Source organism: Pseudoliparis swirei, chromosome 16 (genome assembly GCF_029220125.1).
Source record: "Pseudoliparis swirei isolate HS2019 ecotype Mariana Trench chromosome 16, NWPU_hadal_v1, whole genome shotgun sequence".
NCBI lineage: Eukaryota > Metazoa > Chordata > Actinopteri > Perciformes > Liparidae > Pseudoliparis > Pseudoliparis swirei.
This window is the reverse complement of record NC_079403.1, coordinates 15879822-15903733: the sequence shown is the minus strand read 5'-3', so window position 1 is coordinate 15903733 and position 23912 is coordinate 15879822. Positions and strand designations below refer to the sequence as shown.

Sequence of the window (23912 nt, the reverse complement as noted above, 5' to 3'; positions counted from 1 at the left end):
ACCATACACCTCCAAGCCCGCGTCATCTATTGCTCGTCCATCTGCCAAGTACAATCTGGTGCAGTGCATCAAATGGTGACGTTTGTTTTACCTGTATATGGTCCCTCTGAAATAATAAGATTCTAATATATAATATAATATATTTCATCTAGCATACAGTTTGGCTTTACAGCTCATTCAGCTGTACTGAATAGCAACAGATTACTGAGAAATAATATTATAATAATAATAAAAATAATAATAATAATAATAATAACTCGTATGAATCAAATATTTATTTACAAAATATGGGGGAAATAAATAATGCCTCTCTGTATAGCTCAATCGCACTCACTTACGCACTTACGCACTCACGCACGCACGCACGCACGCACGTCAGTCAATGCCATGGAAACCGGACCGAGGTTATTTAAGGCCGCGGACGTTCTGATTCTGCCCTTTGCACTTTGGACTTTGACACGAGCGGACCTCACCTGTGAACCCTCCTGTGAACCCAAACCTGTGAACCCAAACCTGTGAAGGAAACTCTGAGACTTTTGCACTGCTTGAGTCTTTTTGTTGGAAACAAAACTTGTTGTCTTACAGAACTACACGAGATCCGGACTACGAGAGACCGAGAGCCGAGGACGAGCCCCTGCTGAAGCGACCGGGCTGTGATTTGGACCATAAGGTAAGACCATTTCTACATTTAATTTAGCATTTTTATTATTAACGTATCCCCTTGAATCCATAAAAGTGTTCTCAGTTTAGAAATCAGTGAAACCTTTTGAGTTTTAACGTTTATAATGTTGACAGGACATTTTGGGAAAACATATTTTGTGAAAAGTGACTCAGTCGATGATTCGTCGTGTAAAATGAGATTTGGGCTGCAGAATGTCTTGAAAATGTCGGGAGATGTGCGGAATGTGTTGACAATTAGTGCAAAGCCTCGAAACCCCTTTTATTTTAGTTGTAAGGCATCAAAACGTTGAAATGTAACTTTGAAATTCCCAAAAAAGATGGCGCCTCAAGCATTTCTATAGAATTCTCAAATGTACCCCGTAAAATGCATAAACTCGGCACCATGGTAACCATCGGGAACGCGCGGGCCGCCTGACCTGAGCTGCGCGTGACCCGGAGCTGCGCGTGACCCGGAGCTGCTCTGTTGTGACCGTTGAAACGGGCCTTATTGTAACACGTCTGCTCCTTTTACTTTATCATATTAAAGTGATTTATTTAACATTAAAATGCACTGTGCTCGTTGTCGCGGTGCTTTGTTTGTGAAGTAGAGTTAGCTGAGCGATTAAATATCTCTCTTGTTCTGCCTGTTTTGTGATATACATGCCTAAAAGGTGTCGAATATTTCTAGACTGAAATAATATCGGCATTATAATTATTATAACTATGAGGATTTTTTAGTTGTCTATTTTGTGGTGCACTCAAAAAACCGATTCAAGCCCTTCTTAGAGGTGACACATTTAAATATTGTTTGATACATTTAAATAAATCAATTACAAAAATAGATATTTATATTTAATGGGTGTAACACAAAATGTATGAATACTTTCATTTATTAGATTTATTTAGGTTAGATGGTGTGCATATCAACTCAAAAATAAATGTGTTTCATTGAGGACGACCCTTTGCGCATGCGCCAGCTGAGGATGAGTTGTTTACATGATGAAGACACTTTCAGGGCTGCACGGTGGTGCAGTGGCTCTCACTGTCGCCTCAAAGCCAGAGGGCCGTGGGTTCAATTCCCAGTCGGGGCGTTCCTTCTGTGTGGAGTTTGCATATTTTGTTAGTTAGTTTATATTTTGAGTTGGACAAACACAAATTAATTTAATGAATATCGTTATTTTATTTTAGATGTATTTGATACAAATGAGTTGGACAAACTTAATTACATTTTATTGCACTGATGTGCTAAATTTGAGTTGGAGTTGCATATAATTATTGGATGGAAAACCTGCCAACAATTTAATTGAGTTCATCCAATGAGTCATTTCTTTGAGTGAGCCCCCTCAGGACTTGGTGCCCTACGCACAGCGCGTAGTGCGCGTTATGGGAGCGGCGGCGCTGTCTGTAGCCGTAGACCATAAAGTTCGCATGGACCTGTTTTTGGGGCCCTTAACTCAGAGCTGTCTAAAACTTTCGGGTATTCATATTCAGATGTCCTTCTTTGAATTTGAAAAGGATCCAGATATTTAAGTTGTGGGCACGCAAGCAAGACGCGCGCATTGCCATGGTAACGACCTGGCCGAGGCTGCATAACAGCCGAACGTTGAGCCTCGGCTCCTTTGCACTTTGACCTCAACCCGAGCTTGAGCCCTCTGGTTGACCAGAGCTGTGAAGCTAACTCCTCGAGCTGTTGACCGCTAGCTGAAAGTTATCCTTGAATCTCGTTCTAGTGACTGACTTCCTCCCGAGAAGCCTGAGAATGGAGGACCACCTGTACGCACGGGGCGACGCCAGAGGTAAGTTTTATATTTATATTAGCATTTTTGTTATTGGTTCTTACCTTAAAACCATTTAAAACTTTCTCAGTTGAGAAACTAGTGAAACCTTTTGAGTTTATAGTTGAACAGTTCACAATGTCAAGGGGCCTGTTTGAAAAATACAGATGTGGTGGAGGTTTCTCTGTGTAAAATGATTATTTCAGGACCAGAATGTCTTAAAAGTCGCTGGATATCTGTGGTATGTGTTAACTATTAGTGTAGTGTATTTAAAACAATGTTATTTTATTTAGAGGGTATCAAATATGACAGATTTTACATTTAAATTTCTGAAGAAAATTAATTAATTAATTCTTAATTCTGAAATTGAATCATGCGTCAGCGTGACGTCATCACACCAGGTGTGTTAGAGGCGCATCTGATTGAGACAATGAGTTGGTTTGTTTTGACTGTTTGACTGAAACGTCACTTATTCAACAAACATCTGCTCCTTTTAATTAATACTATCCCATAAACTATTTATTTGACAATTAACCCTCCTGTCGCACAACTAAAGGTTTATAAAGGGGAAAGTGAGAAGATATGAAACATTGTTTAGTCTGGAAGGTGTGGCTCACGAGTCTAAACAGTTGCACATTGACCTGCTAACTTATTGGTTAGCAGCTGGAATCTGAATATTATTGCTCAATGTAATCCAGAACTATTTTATGTAATGAAGAATCCTGTTTGAATGTTTCCCTGCAGCTGTTGGCGACTTCGTTGGAGCTGCGCCGCCACCCCCCCCTCCCAGCCCCCCGGCGGCAGCCATCGGCATCGACTACGGAGGTAAGAAATCAGAGCAATGCACAATTAAAGGTTTACATAGGGGGAACGTGAGAAGATATGAAACATTGTTTAGTCTGGAAGGTGTGGCTCACGAGTCTAAACAGTTGCATAACGACCTGCTAACTGATTGATTAGCAGCTGGAATCTGAATCTATTATTGCTCAATGTAATCCAGAACTATTTTATTGAATGAAGAATCCTTAAATGTTTCCCTTCAGCTGGTGGCGACTACGATGGAGCTCCTGGCCTCCCTACGGCCATCAGGTTAGTCGAGGAAGATAACATTGCGGACATTAGGCTTCATAATGCGCGTGTGTCTTTGTTGCGTGTCTTTGCCCTTTTAACACCAGACGAGCTCCGGCGCCGACTCCGACACCCAGACATCCGCCGCCGGTTCCGCCAGCTCCGCGCCATCCGCCGACTCCGCCAGGGACTGGCCCGCAGGTAAGTTATCAGGTTAGTGATACACTTGTCCCTTTAAACTTACACTACACTGTTTAAAGGACTGTTATTGGTTTGTATGGGCACTTTATTTTATATTCTACTGTAAATGTAATGTTACAATTCTTGCACTTTGTTGATTGTTGATTGTTTAATGTTATTGTCTAATGTTGCACCACCCGCCATGACACATTCCTTGTATGTGAAAATATAGTTTACAATAGACAGACACACAATATATACAATTAAATTAGAAACCAGCTGTGGAACGTCCTGAAGCAGCTCCGGCCCGTCCCCCAGAAACCAGAAGAGTCCACCAGGAGCAGCAGGAAGAGGAGGAGCCCGACTGCCCGGCAGGACGGATAAAGTGCCAACCAGCCTTCCCTCGCGCCTGGCAGGGGAAGGCTGGTTTCTCCAAGTTTTTTATTTAGGTATCGAATGCTGTGATACAAGAAGAAACTTCCAGGATCTCCTTGACGACGACGAAGAAGATGACGAGGGAGGACCACATGAGAAGGATGAAGGACTACAGGACCAGAAGAAGAGCGGCGGTTGCCTTTCTTTCAGTGGGCGGAGTAAGTAATCCTCACTCAGACGACAGAAGTATCAGTAATACGATCCCATCACTGGAGGCCAGATCCAACCCAATAATGTAAAGGTTGTGGAGTTCAGTTCAAACGTATTCATGTCTGGTGTTTGTGTCTCACAGGGCAGGACTCCTCTGTCTCTCTCCCAGCTGGAGGTGGATGTCAACCAACCCATCACCTTCAGCAGACCACGACACAAGTCAATCAGGACCCCCCCCGCCCGTCCACCCAAACCCCCGACACCGCCCGCCCCGCCCACACAGGAAGCAGCTGTGAAGAAGACGGACGCTTCAGCCTGAACAAGACATCATCATTCTTTCATTTGTCACATGGAATCCTGTATGTTCATGTAAACTGTGTACAGTATGTAGATTGTTATCTCCTGATTTTAATGAATACATTTACCACAACATCAAAATATGTCTTTTTATTCAAAACTACTGGGTCAGCAAACACTGTTATGATGTTCACATTGGGTTATATCAACTTTAATGGTTGAGACTTATGCACTACAATGTTATAGTTTTTATATTTACTTATTGTGTTGATTCTTATTAATTAATGTCAGTAATATATTGTTAGTTTATGCCAGTGCTAATTCTTCATCTTCATAGCGGGTAAATGATTAAACCAAAAATTATATTTTTGTTTTGTGTTTTGCCAAAAATAGCTTAAATGACCACAAAGATATTTTATCGTACAAAACATCCTACATGGCAAAACGTCAACATGTGTCATGTCAGTTGGCAACAATCAGTCACAAATACCAACATATATCTTCACTCTAAATAATCCAACTAAAGCAATGCCTCATTTATATTTACAAGAGTTTCATTGACAAATATAGAAAATAGGAAAGTAAGTAACAGCAGTTTATGAAATGATGCTTTTATACCAAACTCCTCACTGGATGGAGAACATTGAAACAAAACCAAAGAACAGACGACATGGAGGAGGACGTCTCCACAGCCGCTGGACCTCAGCAGCATGAATGACGTCCTCTGGAGGCCGAGGACAGGAGACATGAGCCGGCACCTCGTCCAGCAGCTCCTGGAGAGTCTGGAAGCTCCTCGCCTCCCAGCAGCCGGACACAGGGCTCGGCCTTCTGGACTCGTTGAACGTGGCATGTCGGGTCCAACCTGAAGAAGGAATCAAACAGACTTTCATCGTCCCGTTCATCTTCGGGCCGACGGGCTTTCTGTAAGAACAACTCCCGTCTCACGTCTAAAAAACAGAAAAAATAAACCGGAGCACGACGACCACAATAATGTGTATTTGACTTGCATACAGAAAGGGCACTTTTCTCATCCAGGGCAAAAGGGCAGGTGCTTGAGCACCACTAGGGCTCTATCTGCACGCGCCTGAATGTAGGCCTTTGCATACCAGCTGGAGCCCAGTGTTACAAAACAGTTTATCTTGGGTTCCCATTGGTGCGTACTTATCACCGGCTGATGGAACCCTCCCCTTGTCAGAAAACAGACACGGAGACGACGCTTTACCAAACTTCATGTGGTTTGCTTGAAGGTGAAGACGAGGCTCAAAGGTAAGGGTAGACGAGCTGTCCCGCGATTGACATTGAATATAACCTAGCACTTTGTTATGATGCACCTTATTGTTTCAAGGACTTCTGGCGTATTTAATGAAAAAACACACATTAATATTCCAAGCATATTATGAAATTTAACAACCAAATTACAAAGTGTGACCTTTCTAAGGTTACATTCTTGGATGCATACGAATAATCCTCTCACCTTTTATTCGGGATGTTTGGTAATCAAATGCTGTTTTGCAAACATTTACAAGGTAACTTCTATTTATCCACCTAAATGAAAGCTAGACAACCGCATGCAGCCAAGCTTGATTCACAAAAAAAGAAAGAATAAAATAGACTGACTTCTGCATCTGGTTGTACTGATTGTTGCATTCATAAATTAAAACATTGAAATAAAACTCAATGCGTAGAAGTATCTGAGTGCCTTGTTACATGAGATCATTGACAACAAGAAAAGTGAGCTGTATTTCTATTTCAATTGACAGACATTCACGTCGGGCGATCTGTGTTGTAATTTCTTGTGTATGCTTGTCCTTGTGTCTGAACTAAAAGGAGATGGCCTTGACTTTGGCAGACAGAGCCATCGGGGCCATTGTTGGGGCCGCAGTAGCAGATGCAGCGGGTAAGATAAACCATGTGTTACCGAGTTAATTAGAGCAAGCGGGCTTTGCCTCATACAAACCAAATCTGCTTCCTACACTTCCCATATTCTCATTTATTAAGCCATAGTCCATAGTGCATGCTATGGCACTTTCATGAAACTTCTACCTTCTACTGTTTAATATTATATATATTTCTAGAGCTTACATCGCATTTATCTTTCATATATCAAGTGTCTCAGCTTCAAAAACTGTTTGGTTGTTTTCCTCTGTGTCGCACAGCAACATCTGTGCATGCTGATAAAAAACAGGCGTTTCCTTAACTCGTGTAAGTCGGTTTGACTTCACCCATAATGTTCTGAAAGCGCCGTTTCTGCAGTAGCTACGATGAAACACCTAAACTATAGCCAATATGATCACTTATTGGTAGCATTTACTATATAATATATACTACAATATACTTACCTTGTCTAATTTATTTACCACCACGTCATTCTTCACAGCAGCCCACTGCTCCTTAAGAACTCAGGATGGGTTAAATGCAGAGAAGAATTTCATATATATGTATACAACTATATTTAGTATGACAATAACAATATTTCTTCTTTTCTCTTAACTCGCCATATAATGATGCACACTAAAGGGAATAATCCTAAATTCCTGCTTGCTGACTAAACCTAAACGAGAATGACTGTTTGGCAAAGAACGCACATCTTTTCCCTTTCCATGCTATCTGTCCAGACTATCATGTTAAAAACTATTCTCCTCTCTCTTTCATGTGTGTGTGTGTGTGTGTGTGTGTGTGTGTGTGTGTGTGTGTGTGTGTGTGTGTGTGTGTTTTACCCCCCATACAGCCCAGCCCATGCATTGGATCTACAATGCTGACAGGCTCAAAGAAGTTCTCTCTGATCTGGAGCCCTGTCCTGAGTTCCGGCCTCAGTCAGCGAATCCTTTCTACCGCAGAGCGACTGGCGAGCAGACGTGCTACGGGGACCAGGCGTACGTCCTGCTGGAGTCGCTCAGCCAGTGTGGAGGTACGAACATGACTAGCATGACATTGTCTGTGCCCGCCTGTTACACATTGTTCGATTGCGCATAACTCATCAAACGTACTCCTTTCAAGATGATATTGTTGCAATAGTAAAATCAAGAACATGTTTCACCTAAATCCTGATGTTTCAAGGAGGTTTTACTCTTTATCGTTCCTGACACAAGTGAAAATGTTGTTGGCTGCATGATTTAGGAGGCAAATATGTTAACTAAGAAACTTAAAAACTGGAAACATGGGTCATCGTTAAGCCAAGCTGAAGATTAAAAGGGACATGCTGTGGTTTAATCTGTGGGTTATGTGCTCGACTATTATCCTCTGAGTGCTCTGACTTCCTGGGATTGATCACGATTTCACCTCACTGTGTTTGATAGTGAACAATAAAATGTTTTTCTTAAAGATACAATATGTCATGTGTTGGCAGATGTTAATGTGGAAGACTTGACCAAGCGCATGTACAAGTTCTTTGGCCCAGGAACGGTGTACGACCTGCCTCTCAACGACCCTTACAGGAAGAAAGGAGGTACCGTGCCCATTCTGCTCTCATGTAACGGTCCATATTGTAATGTCCATATGTATAAATCATTAACTGAAGCGGCCTCAACGGATGTGAGAGCCTCTGTCAGTGTCTGATAACACTGTGCATAGCGTTTTTCCTACCAGCTGATGGGGAATTCCCTCTAAGATATTCCATACAGTCAGACTTCTCTGTTCTTGGTGTTCAGAGCTTTGAATTTGTACTTTTTTTTTAATGCTCAGGATATCATATAAATACAGTGCTGCTGCACATCACCACAGGGCACATATGCGTGCAGTAAACCGTCGACGGTTGTATGTCTCCGAATAATATAAAAGGAGCTGTGTCACCATCATGGGCAGTGGGAGCCATGACTGAGTCGACAAAGAAAATGGCTCCACCTACAGAAACATGAACTGCATTGACAGACAGTCAAAGGAAATGTTTCTTTTCTTCTCTCGCTTCCTTTGTCCCTTACACACACTACTCTGATTCCATCTTATTAACGAGGCTGAAGCTGTTGAATAGATTTATTTCCCTCTATAAATGAGCTGTTTGTTTCATGTGTTAGGCCCCAAACCCATACTCCCCATCGATGGCCCATGGAGAAACAGCAGCCTGAAGGCTTTCATCAGAAATGTGGATGCTGGCAAAGAAGAAACTGGTAAAAAAAAATCACAGATCAAAAGTGCGTGAAGAACTCTTTTTTGGTGGCATTCATCTCTGTATTTTGTTTTTGAGGCTGCGATGTGGACTGTCAGATGGACGGCGTCACTAAACTGGCTCCTCTGGTGGCCTTGTACGCTGGCCGGCCTGAGATGCTGGAGAAAGTGGAGAAAGTCGTGCGGGTGACCCAGAACAATGACATTTGTGTGGCGGGGACGCTGGCTGCAGCGAGGTAAGAGAAGGCTCTCAGGAAGACGATCAACTTCTGGTCACGCACGCGAGCTACAGAAATATGAGTGAAGGGAGGCTTCACCCTTTGTTTGTCTGCCTAACATTGTCAGGTTTTTGGAGCATTTCATTCTGAATGGTTCAGATCCCAATGCCCTGGAAGCAGTTCTGGCTCAGTTGAATGACCCGAAGAGACAGAACCCTCAGAAGCTGGACCGGGCTGTCATCGGTGAGGCGACATGTGTCTTGGTCCTTTTTGAGATTTAAAGGAATAGTGACATTATAGCATCGATATACGGCTATTCAATTTTCTTGACGAGAGTTAGACAAAAAGAGCAACGCACAAATAACTGTGTATTAATATGACGCAATAACTGTTTCTTCGTTTAGCTTAGCATACACACCAGAGGCAGCGGTCGGCAGTCAGCCTGGCTACCTCCAAAGCTAACAGAAAATACACTTATGGCTTTATAAATGCTCGTAGGTTGAAGATTTATCTTAAATAGTTTTCAGCGTGAGCAAACAAGACATAACTTTTTAATTAGTGAGCTTGTGTTGCCGGTTTAGCTGCTTCTTTCTACGAAATTAAGCTACACTTCTGGCTTTCCATATATTAATAAATGTACCTATATCAGCCTTCTCATCTAACTCTGTGCAAGAAAGTGAACGTTTGTTGATCAAACTTCTAGTATGAGGGCGAGGGATGGGGGGGGAGAGATAGGCAGACCGACCACATAAACAAAGAGGTCTTGTGGGAAAAGTGGTTAAAACTGCAAGAAACCCAACATGTCTACTAGCTTTTGTCATTCAAGATCAATATCTAAGGTTACAGAAAAGATGTCGAAGATACAGAATGTGTGTTTTGACAATCGGCAGCCACAGCCCCATAAGAATGGGCCTTGTGATTCAACACTAAACAATACATCCTCTCTTCCTGGATCTGAAGCTCATATCCACCAGGTGAAGGACAACCTCGCCAAGACGGCCCAGCAGCTCGTGCCTGCTGTGTTCACAAACACATGAGGTAAGCCGTGCGGTGGCGGCGAGATCCGACTTGGCACGACTTGCGTGCCCTCCTCCCTGTCAGTATATCCGTTAGGAGGGTCCTCCGGCCTTTGATCTCCTGACTAATGGTCTCCTTGCTTTTCATTTCCCCCCTTCCTGCTGAGTTGAGTGTCTCGGGTTTTACAGGGCTAAAAGGTTGAGATGCTGACTCTACATGTGAGGTTGTACAAGGCCACGTAAAATGAAAGTAAATGAAAATGCATTAAAGTGCATGAAAATACACGGGGAAGTAACTTGGTGGCATTATAAGAACACTTACAAAAGACTGGATCCTTTATATTTGACAGATGATCTGACCATGCATGAATCTTTTAAATCTGTTTTTTTTTCTCCATCTAGTTCTGCCTGGTGCGTTCCAGGGAGCGCTACATGGAGTCCTGACACTGAAACAGCTGGATGAAGCAGTCAGGGACACCATGCGCTGCGGGGGATGCACCTCCAGCAGAGCCTCCTTCATCGGGGCCTGTTTTGGGGCACAGGTACTGAAGAGCGTGGCTCTCGGCATGTGAATTACTTATCAGTCACTGGTGCTTTGTGCGTAGGAAATGCTTTCGGATATGTGTTTTTAAACAGTCGCCTATAATTATTTTAATTTTTATACAATAGTTTATATTTCTAAAAAGTATTTTGTTTTGTTATTAATGAGATGCACTGATAAGTATATATGCAAATAATGTATGACAGCACAGTGTAAAACTGGTCACAAAATCAATCAACCATGTTTGTTTCATGGTCCACGCGTATGATTTAGCATTTTGTTTTTAATTGTTCAAGACTCAAGATGTTTTTTTGTCACTCCGCAAATACAATCTGTGAAGTTCTGCATAGCCTGCATGAGAGAAAGACTAATAATAAAATAACATTTAAGAAGTAGTGCAATTGTCCGTTTAAGAACAAATAAAAAAGGATTGCATTCAAGGCGATGAATATTGCACTCGGTGGGAGGTTAACATTTACCAAATATTGAATGCAATCATCTTATATGAACTACTTTTTTTCTGAAATGGATAATTTTGGAAGATTGACACTTAGGCCTACATTTAGTTATATAAGTGTTTTCATATATTATCATCATAATTGAGGAGACTGTGTGATGAGTTTCACAGCGAGCTTTCAGCTGCCTGTAATGCGTTCAGCTGTCATCTTGATGTGTTTCAGACTGGTCTGCAGGGAGTCCCGGAGTCTTGGAGGGAGAGAACACTGCGCTATCCTCTGCTGCTGGAGCTATCCCAACATTTGGTCCAAAAAAAGCTCCAGTTGTAGTTCAGCTTTGAATTTGCCCTAAATGCAGTTGCTTTAACACGTATCAAGTATTCATGGAGTGCGGATAATCAAAGAAGGCTTTCTCAAATTGCAGATGTGCTTTGACGCGACGATCCATGACGGTCGCATTTTAAAGTCTCGTGCTGAATGAAACTCGAATCCTTTCGCTCTGTGTCAAAGCTGCGTCATGTAAGAAAGGGAAAGTCACTGAATGCATCCATCCTCAGCAGCTGCATTGTAAAGAACGTCTCCAATAAAGAACTGAAATATCTCCAACGTACATGCGTCGCTCCGTTGGTTCTGTGCTGCAAAGTGGACAGTTGGGATTGCCTAATCTCAGGAAACATGAGTACTTTTGCTGAGGGTTCAGCTGGTTTTTAGGTTCTCTCTGACCATTGAGTGCTTTCTGTAATTGTGAAGTGAAAGAGCAGATACGCACAGATTTACTACTGGAGCAACCAGACTGCAACCGAGTCCTCCCTCAAAGGAGCTGTTCTGCCTTCCTGAAAGTGCTGACTTCCATATTCATATGTTTAAAAGCACCCGCCCCAACAATTTTGAAAGTTAGCCAAGCACGAAGCAAAGCCAAAGCCTTAATATCTTTGACAGTGTGGTTATTTAAAAATATGCAGTGTGTGGGCTATACTGTTGCAGACCAATTGCTTTTAACAGCTTATATGTGATGATAAATAGGCAATAGCTCCAGCTTGTTCTGAAAAATCTGAAACATTATCAAAGTTAACATTGTAAATCAATACCATTTTTATGAAAATGTGTATTACATGACATCTTGGCAGTGCAATGAGAAACTACTGTGTGTGTGTGTGTGTGTGTGTGTGTGTGTGTGTGTGTGTGTGTGGTGGGGGAAAAACCCCACGGCATTCATATTTGTGAAGCCCAAACCCAACATAGGAACACATGTGTGGTTGAGTAAACCTTCGAGCAAGAGGTTGTAGCTGACACAGAGAGAAGTCATTTGATTTCTCTCCCTCTGACATCCTCCCACGCAGCAGGTAGCAGGCTCTCTCTGGCATAATTACATCCAGACCTGAAGAGTGTTTTTGTTTTTCCAAAATCGTCCAAAGTCCTCTTACTCGGGACAATTCCATGAAGAGGCGAGGGTTTGCAGAAGATAATAAGTTGCAAGAACATTATCCTCATTGCAAATGACCTGCATGTACCAAAGATACATTATGGTGGAATAAAACGGAAAATATGCAAACGTGGGGCATCTCTATCTATAATCTCTCCCTGTCTTCCATAATGGCCTCACTTGAAGTGCACACCGTGTCGTTTACTTTCAACAGAATTGACAAGTTTAAAGTCGAGCCATGACTCTCGTCATAATGCAAAACTTATGAGGACAGATGAGCCTCTCTGTTTCATTCCTCCTACTCCTCCTCTTCCTCCTCCACAGAACAGTGAAATTAGAACGTGTGTTTACAGTGGGATGAGCAGCAGCCAGGCTGGAGATGTCAGGGGGATATTCAGGAAAAAATATATTGGAATACATCTGATGGAATGGTGGTTTTACATGTGGATCTTGTATGCTACTATACAAACGCACAAAAAACATGTTATGGTCAAAGGTCAATTATCATTCAGATTTCACAGCTGTCAATGATATCTGACACTAAAAGAACAAATGTAAAAAGGACCCATGAGGGGTGACAGGCCAAAGGTATGATGTCCAGGCTTCAGGGCAAATGATTGTAAATGTGTTACAGTGTGCTGTATTTTAATTCCTAAAGCCACCACAAGGGACCTTCACCTTGTAGTTTATATTCCCTTTGTATTGTCTAACGTGTGAATATTAATTAGATTATTTTTGGTTGGACATAATAAACCCTAACTAATTTTACCCTTTTAAAAATAACGTGCACAATACATTCTGAGTTGGTATGTTGCTTGTTGTTTTATTACACATTTTTCCAAACGAGTGCAACACAACATTAGCCTAATGGGAACGACTGCAACTAATTAACGTACAGCTGAGCAGAGCGCGTCGACCTCATAAACCCACTGCCAAAGATTCTACGTAGTGTTTCCGCCACACTCCCGTGTAACATGACATTACCATGCAGATACAAGTTACAAGCCCCAAGGTATAAACAATTTCCGTTTGCGGTGCTGACCAGAACCAACAGCACACACGTATAACTCACTAAAACTCGAGTCGTTTCAATTTATTCACATCCTTTTTCCGCTGTCAACCATCCAATCGTGTCGTGTGACGACATGCGCAAGCGCGAGATTTTCCGCTCAGCTGTCAGACGCGGAAGTGGACGTGAAGTATCTTGCCCGTACAATATCTTTGTCAGGACCCACAGCTGGGAGGAACTCCCACACAAAAAAAGTTGCTTGAGTCACGTACAGGGATGTCAGTTTGACTGAGACACGCTCGTTGATCTTGTATGTGCCTATTACCCCCGCGGTGCCATGGATTTTAATGTAAAGCGGTTAGCTGCAGACGCCGGTACTTTTCTAAGCCGTGCGGTACAAGTAAGTCAGAGCGCCTGGTTTGCGGAAGTGGCTGCTAACCAACGTTAGCTGTTAGTTTAAATCAGGTAGCGTTAGCTCCCATGCTAAACAGCTGCTAATTAGCTTCACGCCGCTAGCTGTTATTGTGTTGCTAAGTGGCCTGTGCTATCATCTTGAGAGGCAATGTTACGCCCTTAAAAGTTGTCTGCGGTTACATGCCTGTTGCTTAAATAGTTCCACCGACACCCCCGTCTCTACGACAGCTAACACTGACCATCAAAGCAGGCCGCGGGACCCAATAGATGGAGACATGAACGTTAGTTGAGCAGGTCGCGTTTATGTTCCGTTGGTCACCTTCTTCTGCAGGTGTGGCGTCACGTCAAACGGGCGAAAGGTCGTGTGGACAATAACCACGACTATTTCCTTTTTTTTCTTCAGTTTACAGAAGAGAAACTTGGTCAGGCTGAAAAGACAGAGTTGGACGCTCATTTGGAGAATCTCCTGGTCAGAGCCGAGAACACCAAGCATTGGACGGAGCGGATCATGAAGCAGACGGAAGTCTTGCTGCAGCCCAACCCAAGTAAGACCGCCGGTGACTCTGGGGCGAACGTGACTGGCCTGGCAAACAGAACATACTGACATACTGTATGTATGATCAGCTGTAGCAGGTACCATTCTCTCTATAGGGAGGAAACCACCAAATCCCCATTTTCCGTCATCTTAATTCCACTCTTAAATGTTCAGGTACTGTTCGTCATAATGTGTATCCTCCATCCGGCTTTCCCTTTTTGAAGTCAACATGTGGAAATTGACTGTTTCTGCAATGTTATCAGAATGACGTCCGTGCTGGGAGTTCATAACTTGTTTAATTGTGTTGACAAATGATAGCTGCTACATTCCAAAGGACCTCATTGAATCAGAAAATGCCTGGATTTCAACGTTTGCCAGTGTAAAGGGGTCGCATAAAAACAGACATGCTCGACATCGCTGAGATGGTGTTTGACCGACACCAGGATGTGGGCTGTCTGCGAAGTCTGTAAGCTCAGCTGTGCATCCTCCTGTGTTCACACCATGATGCTGTAGCACAACAAACACACACAGACGGACCAGCTGGTGATTAAAGACTCGTGTGAAGGCTGGATATTTTTAATTGGATTTGTCTCCCCACCCCCTTCTGTACATCCGAATAACACAGATGTATATATGCATGTCGGCTGTGGCTGTCGGTGCTCGTTTTCTTGATGTTCTCACATTTTATTGTCGTTCTGAGAGCCTTTAGTTTTAGTTTACAAATGTAAAGTAGGCAGTTTGGGCCTCTCTGTCCTCAAGTCGACTGCCCTACGTGTGGCTCCCTCACTGTCGTCTTATGACTTTGTAATTAGGTTTTCTTCTTGCGGTCTGCAGATGTCCGGCTAGAAGAATTTGTGTACGAGAAACTGGAGAAAAAAGCCCCGACGCGAATGAACAACCATGAGCTGCTGGGCCAGTCCATGATCGAGTCGGGAGGTGAATTTGGTCCTGGCACTGCCTATGGTGAGCGACGACACTGAGCTGGAAGCTCTTCAGCTTCTCGATATTAATGTGTAGTTTTTGGGAATACTTGCATGAAATGGTTTGGATGTGAATATTCTGTCATGTCTCGACTGATGAAAGTTATTTTGACGGTTTGTTGGTAACCTTTGAACACCATTCTTCTGTTATGATGTTAAGCATCACTTTGATCCCCTGCACCCGTCTTTGGTGGTCAAGGTCATTCCTCAGATGTAGCTTCTTGCTTTTGCACATACCCACAGGCCTCTGCATACTCCTTAGTACAGGCCAGCGCGACGCTGGGAGTGAATTTGTGTTTGTGCGCTGCTGACCATTACAGGAAAGGCTTTGATAAAATGTGGTGAGACGGAGAAGCAGTTAGGTGGGGCAGAACGGGAGTTGATCCAAAGTTCCGCCATCAACTTCCTGACACCTTTCAGAAACTTCTTAGAGGGAGACTTCAAAACCATCCTGGTGAGTTTGACTGCTGGCTACAGCTCTTTAAATCACTTTTCACAGCACTTTGCACTTTTGATCTGGAACTGACTGTAGACGAGTATTGGCTTGATGAGGGCCCCTCTCGACAAAATGATAACTAATTATAAATTAGCAATTAGCAAAGGTTTTGATTTTTTCTGTGAAGTTGATAAGAAAAAAAATGAAAAGGCAATTTAGGTTCATATCTGGCATTTGTATCTGGTCCAAAAAGTACTTTGATAGAATTTCCTTTAACAGTTGAAACAAACGACTTGTACTTGTTGATTGAACTGTGTGGTTAAAGTCATTACAGTCAACACTTTGTAATGCTGTCACCAGCCCATGAAGCAGCAGTTACGCTTTAGTTGACACAAACAAACAACTTCCTGTCGCTCCGAGTTGAAGCTTCAGCTTCCCGTAGCGTCAGAGAGGGACACTGGCTTAAAGATATCCACATTTCAGATGCTTGTCCTGCCGTGTTGGACCCAGTGTACCCGTTTGTTACTTGCCCTGTTGGACCTTTAATCAATACCTCCAAACATCCTGCACATTAAAACATGCGCTTCCCACCATTTATGTTTAATCTCCTGTATTTATTTTAGGATTTTATTGTGTTTTTGTTTTTCAGAAAGAGAAGAAACTGCTGCAGGTCAAACGTTTGGATTTGGATGCAGCTAAAACCAAACTCAAGAAAGCCAGGATGGCTGATGGTAGAGCTGCGGTAAGTGCACACACACACACACGCACACACTCACAGTCATCAATGCATTTGGATGCCTTTCGGTCATTTTAATACTGATTAATGAACAGTGGTGGTGAATTCTCTAAGATCATTAGCCAACTTCCTTTCAGAGGAAGACAAGCTGCCTGGGCGTGTCCTCCTCTGTCATGACGGCCACGCCAAGTTACACAACACGATGCTGATCATTTTATCTCATGTGACTTGCATACAGTCACATGAGAGGTGATGGGAACTTCAGACTTCCCTTTTTTTCTGGATAGTTGCTTTCTTGCTGTGCTCTCTACTTTTTCCTCCTGACATCTGGGTTTTTCGTCTTCTTTGTTTACAGGCACTAGTGTCCCAAAATGAACACAAAAATACACACAATTAAAGTTTGGGACCTAAAAGACTGCATTGTGCTTCAGGAATGCAACGAACGGCATCGCTCTTCAAACAGCAGAGAGGCTACAAAGTCTTGTTGGGCTCCTAAAGTTAGTTCATTTCCAGCCTCTTCGTGAACCTGTTTCTTAACTCCTAAAGAACTCAAACTGAAAAGATCAAGTTTGCGATCGGTCGCTCGAGAAGGCAGAAACTGTTTTTGAGTTGCAGCCTAAATCGCTAAGTGTTCACAACTTGTAGGTGCAACCTGAATATGAGATAAGATTGAACATTTCACTTTAAAGAAATGTTTGTGCCAGAGATGCCCAGGAGACATTCTCACATATTAGTTCGCCTCCAGACTTTTTTAGAGAATCCCCAAACAATATGATGCAGTGTCCGCCAAATGGGGGGTCATTACTGGACAACATCCAGGCAAAGCTATTTGGCAGCAGGCCTCAGAGTCTAGAGGAGATGAGGAGCTTTTAAACACAACTTTCCACAAATGCTTCAAGAAACTATCTAGATGAGACCCAGCAAGCCCGACTTCCATCTATGACTGATTCCCTTGGTGGTGTCGGAGCCGAGCTGTCCCCGTGGCTTCTTATTGTGCTCATTGAAGCCTCTAGCTTTCCCTAAATAGCAGGGCTGTCAAGTGTTCCTGTAATTAGTTTTAATCCATATATTCAAAGGCGTGTCCTGTCGACATCAGCTGGTTAACACCGGCTCCGCTCCTCCGCCGGTCTGTGTACCCGACAAAACCAAGGTGGTTTGGTTGTGTGGAGGCTCGGGGATGACATGTGTGCATGTGCTACCTTGTCCCGGTCCTCTTGGTGCCGACAGAGCGTGGTTCTGTTGAAGCACGGCGCCGGCTCGGCCTCGCGGTGTGAGGATGTGTTGACCGCGCAGCAGCTGTAGCTCTAACTACTGTGTCACTGTTTTCAAAACGCAAAGCAGCAGATGTGAGCAGAGGAAGTGACAGAGGTGAGTGGAATGTTGGAGCTATCTTTGAATTGAACACACACACACACACACACACACACACACACACTCCAAACCCCCTGGTAGCAGTGTGAGCAGCTGCTGTCCGTGGCTTCCTTTATCTCCTCTGTGACGCATACCGCCGTCCCTCACGGAGAACCTTGAGTCCTTGTAGATGTTCTCTCCCTGGTTCTGGCGTCAGCCGTTTTCAGGACCGGGAGGCCATGGTCCCCATCAGCCTCCGGATGTTTGTTGGACTTTTTTGAAGTGAGCCTCAACAAGCCGTTGTTCTAAAGGACTCATTGAGTCCTCTGGCTCAACGTGAGGGACGGGACAATGAGCCTCACGTTTCATTGTTGTCCTCCTCTCTGACGGGCCCCGTCTTCTCTGGTCCGGACCTGCCGAAGCCATTTCATGTCATATGCACATTCAGACGCTGGCAGTATTTTCTCGTGGCATTTTTTATTTCTTCATGCATTTTTTTTTAACGGACTAATGTGGTACATGTTGATATTCAGCTTAAATGATTTTGGTTATCTCCAGAGTTTTTGGTTGTTCTATTTGATTTCCTGATTAGAAGGCAAGTTTCATACCACGGGATATCCACTCGGCTCAAATACGGATGAATTGGCCTTTTCATAAAGAGAATATCAGCGAACCAATTCTTTAGTCCGATGCATGTTCGTTCGCTTTACTTTGATGCCATACGTCTGTTCTTCGGTTCTGTAGAGCACGGGGCCTCGACTGGATCGGCATCAATCCTCCAACCTCGTGGAATGGTGATGTTGCTCTATAAAAGCAAACATTTGTTTCTGCTTTGCTTGGTGCTCCTCAGGCCGAGCAGGAGCTGAGGATGACCCAGAGTGAGTTCGACCGGCAGGCGGAGATCACCCGGCTGCTGCTGGAAGGCGTCAGCAGCACCCACGTGCGTAGCTACTGGTTTTCTGTAACCTAAGGTTTCCACGAGTACCGCCTTTTGGTGTGTGAAGTGGGTAGAGCTGCCATTTATGACGACGACATGTTTGTTATCGAATGACGCAAACCTAACTTTAAAAGATAAAAATGTCTAAGCTAAGAAAGCTGCTCGACTTGAAGTATTTGATCCAAACTGGTGACGGTTTCAGTATTCTTCTCTTCCTTGTGCACACTACCAGGCCCACCACCTGCGCTGCTTGAATGACTTTGTGGAGGCCCAGAGTACGTACTACGCTCAGTGTTACCACTACATGGTGGACCTCCAAAAGCAGCTGGGCAGGTGAGAGGCCACTGTCGCATTTTGATTGATTTTGAACTATTTTTTATGTATTTATTTGTCAGTATTTTATTTTTTACATTTATTTTTTAATGTATATTTTATTAGTGTTCAGAATCTCACAAACACATATTTCAATTTTTCAGACTCTGTATAAAGAGAAGTAAACAAACAAACACATATACAAATAAAGAAACAAAAACAATACCATAGTAATAAAGAAATAGTCAGGCATTTATCTGTGACATAGTTGCTTTTTTTTGTGCTGTTAAGAACTGTTTCCATTCTTTGGGTAACATGAGCTGTAATCTGCTCCATTCTGTAGATTTCTGTTGCAATGTCTCTCCATGATGTGATTGTAGGACACTGGTAATAACTATTTTCTGGTAATAGTATTTTGAACTATTTTACTGGTGTCCCACTACAATAGGGGGCCTAATGTCACAGAGAAGATCATTACTCATCTCAGTACTTACCAAGCGGACCTATGTTGCTCATTTCATAATTAATAGTATTAGTATGCTATTAGCAGTTATTTGACTCCAGGCTCTTGTTGTTGTTCCCGTTTTCTTTGTGAATGGGTCAACAACTTTTAGAAACTCTTCCTGGAAACAAAAGTATTGATGTTGAATGTTTTCCTCGTTCCTTTTTTCCCCCCCGCAATAAAATCAAAGTGGTTCGAGTCGGGGGGACATGAACGTTTCTCTTGTCTGTTCAAAATGACTAACACTGAATCAGCGATGAGGTCCCAGGGGAGTGGGCTTCATGTCATTCATACAGGGAGGGGCCACCCAATAGGAGTGATGCGTAATGTGCTGCATGGGGGGGAGGGCACTTCTCTGCTCCAGGCTGGCACAAGCAGTCCGCAGTCGCCAGTGTTTCATCACCTCCTCTTCCTCCCGCCAGCTTCCCCTCCACGTTCTCCAACAACAACCGGTCGTCGGCGCCGGGCGGCATCTCGGTGTCGGCCTCCCTGCCCAGCGCGCCGGCGGGCCGCAGCAGCTCGGCGGCGTCGGGCGGCTTCAATGAGCTGCGCAGCTCCAACGGCAGCCGCAAAGCCCGCGTGCTCTACGACTACGACGCGGCCAGCAGCAGCGAGCTCTCCCTGCTGGCTGACGAGGTGAGCCGGGAAATAATCCTAATCGCGATTTATGGATTTAATTTTATAAACTGATCACTTTATGACGCCTGACTCTAAAACCGAACTGCAGTGGAGCAGTTCCTGCCCAGTCGGATCATCAGCCGCCCGCATTTGCTGGAAAATCTCCCGTTCCAAGCCAGCGGTTGACTAACAATGACCCAGCATTACCTCATTCGCTCTAAATCTCCCATTCAGGCACACTTTCCACTCGGCCCGTGGCCAACTGACTTTGGTAATAACAGGAGTCACGACCACGCATTTCATACAATTTGGTGTCCGAGACAAAACTGTCAAGTGGACGAGTGCAACGTCATGTCCTGATGAGCTTTTCCGACGTCAGTAATTTGCCTTCACAAATGAATGTTGAATTAATAACTGAGTTATTATGTCTAACTTTTGTTGAATGGAAGCTGAGACCGAGTCCCCGTCTCCGCAGGTGATCGTCGTCAGCAGCGTCGTCGGTATGGATTCTGATTGGCTGATGGGCGAGCGCGGCAACCAGAATGGCAAAGTGCCCATCACTTACCTGGAGTTGCTTAACTGAGACCCCCCCCCCCCCAGCCCTCTGTAACCCGATGTGATCTCGTATTTAAATTGCGTTGCAGGGTCGAGCCTCACTTTCCCTTCCACTCGGCCATTTTAGAATGAGTTATATTTCTATGAAAAGGAGTCTCAGTTTTAGCGGACGTGGTGGAATACGTTTGAAAGAAGGAAGGAGAGCGGACCCCAAACTCCCCGATGTGTTTGTATGCAGCTGTCGTATCCTTCTATAACATGCTTCCATACCTTTTGTGCTTGATGCCATGCGATCTGCAATATGTGCCAAAACATCTCCCAAACTGTAACTTTAAAAAAAAAAATGTTTACAATATAAATCTCAGATGGTGACTTCAATGCTTTTTTATGTGAGGGTTTTATTTCTCTTCCCTCACTGCAAATTATTTCAAGTAGCGATAGAGTAGACACTTCTTTTTATAACACAAAAATGCACTTCAGTTTGAAGTGGAGAGTGACGCTTATTATTAAGTCATATTTCATAATAATTGCTAATCTTACGGCACATTAGCTCTTATGGTTATCCAAAGAATGAGTTTTTATTATCATTATCGTAAGTGTTGAGCGGCAGCTTTACTCGGATGGAGCGATGCCGGACAGCGAGTTTAACGCGTTGTTCCGGTACATTCGGTTGATGAGGCGTCGTTTCCTGCTGCTGACCACGCGGCGCTGAGGCGCCATGCCAGGCACCGTTGGGTGGCCATCGCAGCGGCCCGGCCTCCCTCAAACCTCTCGCCTTGTTCGCAGCTCCACCGGCTGCACGAAGACGCTCTATTCCGTCTCTAAGTATTGAACCCCAATACTTTCATTTAAGTTATTGCCAGTTGGAAACCAGCATTTTGGAAGTAAATCTACCTGAAAATGGCCATTATCTCTGATTTAAATTATTGACTTGTGTATTGTACATAAATACACAGTGTGTGACGTGTTTGTTGTCACTGCCGTTGGTCCACTTGGTGTCTCAAAGCCGGAAAGTAAAAATATTTCCCTTAAACTTGCATCTCCACGATGAAAAAAAAAAAATGCCTCGTTACATTCTGGGAGATGAACGTATATTATTCCATGGCTACTTTTTGTTTTTGTGTGTAACTGATAAGATGGCATACAATCGTAAAATAAAAATACAATGTGATGCGTTAAAATAAGAAGATGTGACTGGTCTGCTTTGAGGTATGGTTTTATCTCTGTCCATGCATGAGATTTCAGTCGTGAGGAAGCTAAATGTCCTACACAGCTGCCTCTATTGTTTTTTTATCGATTCCTGCTGGATCCACTAGAGGGCAGAGCAAGCAATTCAATAAATTATAATAAATTAAACTGAAATACAAGTGAAGAAATGTAATTTGGCAGAATCGTATGAAATTGAGACCTGTGATTGGGAAACATTGCTGAGTGAGTTAACAAGCTCAAGTCATCCATGAACACCTTTAAAAGCTGCCCTTGTATACCCGGTGGTCGTGTTGCTAGTGATGCGTTTCACGGGAGGACCCAACATTAACATACACATAGTGTACAACAAAAACTGAAATGAAACACTAAAGAAAAAAGAAAATCTCACTGCGTCCTGGTACAGGTCAATATCCGATTGTTTTGTCCTCAGTGAAGCACTCGCATGTCAACGATCACCAATCCTCTTGATGCGTTGGCTCTAAAAGGTTCACTTTGATTTCTAAAGCGAGACAATTCCTGTGAAAGAGGTCAAATGAGTTGAAGCAATTACTCCAGCTGAACCGTGATCTCAAGGATATTTATTCTCGTGCGGAAGACACCTCTGAATGCCAGACTAAAATTCGTCGTGCTTAATAATAATGCATTTCATTTTTATCGCACTCTTCCTTCAAAGAATCTCAGTGCCACACATATAGTGAAAACAAATAAAACCGATTAAAACATAGTTAAAGCAACCCATAAAAATAAAAAAAAGAATCTGATAGCTGACAATAAATTAACTCAAGGTAAAAAATGCCTTCCTGAATAAAAAGGTTTTTAGGCCAGTCTTAAAAGAGTTCAGTGTCTGAGTTGCCCTCAGGTGGTCAGGGTTCCACAAGCGTGGCGCTGCCGAGCAAAAGGCCCGGTTGCCCATGGTGCGGAGCTTGGTGTTGGGGACAATGCTTGGTTACAAATCCCTCCCACTGGAACAAACATGGACACATGAATTATAATCTCAATGTTGACACATTCAGATAGAATTTGGTGAGCAAAGGAGTGGATTCTCCCTGTTGTTGTCTTGGGCTCTCCTGACTCCCCAGACCATAAAATACCTCAAATCTCTGACCCAGTTTGACATAATCTCTCAATTTGCAAAGATTTGTGAGTTTAGAATATGTGAGGCGTTTTCTAGACTATCCAGTGGACGACTGAGGGCAGCCGCATAAAACCCTCCTGTAAAAACACTGAAATCATGTTTTTGTTTTATTTCCACGCTCAGATGCTTACGTCTCTTTTCGGCGTCTCGAGGCAGTCACGCGGTTAACAAATGATGCGGACGCTTCCTGGCGAAACAATAAGTCCAGAGCAGAGCCTCCATGGTCGTTGGAGCAGGAAGGGGGAAGAGGAAGTGGAGTTTTGCAAACTGCCTGTTGACGAAGAAGCTGCCTGTACATCAGCTTACGCTGGACAATGGGGTTTTTCCTCCAGCGTGCACCCATCAGCGTCAGAGACAATACGCACTAACCTTTGACCTCCAGTCGCTTGTGCTACCTTTTCCAAAAGAGTTTTCATGAGTGCGATAGTGAGAGGTGAAGACTGAAAGCCCAATGGAGAAAAAAAGGCTTATTTTAATGTTTGTACACCTAACCAAAAGAAAGAGTAAAGACCAAGAAATCTAATATTCTCAGCTCTCATTGGTCCTCGTGAAACCTCAGCTGTGGGCTCAACGTTTCAGTTGTGCAGTGTTCTGCGTTCTGCGTTCTGAAACCCGGAGGACTTTTTTAAAGACAACCCTGCCCGCTTAGATAAAGTAAGCCTGAAACCAGATCAGGATGAGTGATCCTGAGAAAACATCACTTCCTCTTTCATCAGTCCTGATGTTCTTTCATATGTTGCACCGAGAAATGCTGATCCCTTGAACAAGCTTTTCATGCTCGCATGTCGACTTCCAATCAGGCAGCTCGACACTGAGGCCAAAGGAGGATGTTCCGGTGCAACAACAAGTTATTTATTTTTTTGCC

General features: G+C 43.5%; 3 protein-coding genes across 5 annotated transcripts; all 3 read left to right on the top strand.

Moving 5' to 3' along the window:
• The first annotated feature begins 415 nt into the window (after window positions 1–415).
• On the top strand, window positions 416–4706 carry LOC130206455 (WAS/WASL-interacting protein family member 3-like). 2 transcript variants are annotated; one of them, XM_056434438.1, is made up of 6 exons: window positions 416–670; window positions 2391–2456; window positions 3180–3260; window positions 3479–3524; window positions 3611–4276; window positions 4411–4706. In XM_056434438.1, the coding sequence occupies exons 2-5, from the start codon at window positions 2420–2422 to the stop codon at window positions 3759–3761; spliced, it is 315 nt and encodes a 104-aa protein (XP_056290413.1). In that variant the 5' UTR covers window positions 416–670; window positions 2391–2419; the 3' UTR covers window positions 3762–4276; window positions 4411–4706. The 2 variants fall into 2 exon arrangements, with proteins under 2 accessions (XP_056290413.1, XP_056290412.1); XM_056434437.1 differs by having other exon boundaries at window positions 431–670; window positions 3479–4276.
• A 1026-nt stretch (window positions 4707–5732) lies between these two features.
• Window positions 5733–11506, top strand: LOC130206453 (crystallin J1B-like). 2 transcript variants are annotated; one of them, XM_056434435.1, is made up of 10 exons: window positions 5735–5831; window positions 6393–6462; window positions 7294–7473; window positions 7912–8010; window positions 8576–8668; window positions 8746–8902; window positions 9012–9127; window positions 9845–9922; window positions 10303–10442; window positions 11122–11506. In XM_056434435.1, the coding sequence occupies exons 2-10, from the start codon at window positions 6396–6398 to the stop codon at window positions 11224–11226; spliced, it is 1035 nt and encodes a 344-aa protein (XP_056290410.1). In that variant the 5' UTR covers window positions 5735–5831; window positions 6393–6395; the 3' UTR covers window positions 11227–11506. The 2 variants fall into 2 exon arrangements, with proteins under 2 accessions (XP_056290411.1, XP_056290410.1); XM_056434436.1 differs by lacking the exon at window positions 9845–9922 and having other exon boundaries at window positions 5733–5831.
• Window positions 11507–13545: 2039 nt separating this feature from the next.
• Window positions 13546–21890, top strand: sh3glb1a (SH3-domain GRB2-like endophilin B1a). The gene is made up of 9 exons (XM_056434219.1): window positions 13546–13728; window positions 14146–14287; window positions 15112–15240; window positions 15578–15711; window positions 16343–16435; window positions 18630–18719; window positions 18949–19049; window positions 19953–20166; window positions 20624–21890. The coding sequence occupies exons 1-9, from the start codon at window positions 13666–13668 to the stop codon at window positions 20729–20731; spliced, it is 1074 nt and encodes a 357-aa protein (XP_056290194.1). The 5' UTR covers window positions 13546–13665; the 3' UTR covers window positions 20732–21890.
• The last annotated feature ends 2022 nt before the right edge of the window (window positions 21891–23912 follow it).

Coding starts and splice junctions, on each gene's coding strand:
- LOC130206455 (XM_056434437.1), top strand. CDS start 2,420: ATGGAGGACCACCTGTACGCACGGGGCGACGCCAGAG. Junction 2,457..3,179: donor CGCACGGGGCGACGCCAGAG/GTAAGTTTTATA, acceptor GTTTCCCTGCAG/CTGTTGGCGACTTCGTTGGA. Junction 3,261..3,478: donor CATCGGCATCGACTACGGAG/GTAAGAAATCAG, acceptor GTTTCCCTTCAG/CTGGTGGCGACTACGATGGA.
- LOC130206453 (XM_056434436.1), top strand. CDS start 6,396: ATGGCCTTGACTTTGGCAGACAGAGCCATCGGGGCCATTGTTGGGGCC. Junction 8,011..8,575: donor CCCTTACAGGAAGAAAGGAG/GTACCGTGCCCA, acceptor TTCATGTGTTAG/GCCCCAAACCCATACTCCCC. Junction 8,669..8,745: donor TGCTGGCAAAGAAGAAACTG/GTAAAAAAAAAT, acceptor TTTGTTTTTGAG/GCTGCGATGTGGACTGTCAG.
- sh3glb1a (XM_056434219.1), top strand. CDS start 13,666: ATGGATTTTAATGTAAAGCGGTTAGCTGCAGACGCCGGTACTTTTCTA. Junction 14,288..15,111: donor CTTGCTGCAGCCCAACCCAA/GTAAGACCGCCG, acceptor TGCGGTCTGCAG/ATGTCCGGCTAGAAGAATTT. Junction 18,720..18,948: donor AAGGCGTCAGCAGCACCCAC/GTGCGTAGCTAC, acceptor GCACACTACCAG/GCCCACCACCTGCGCTGCTT.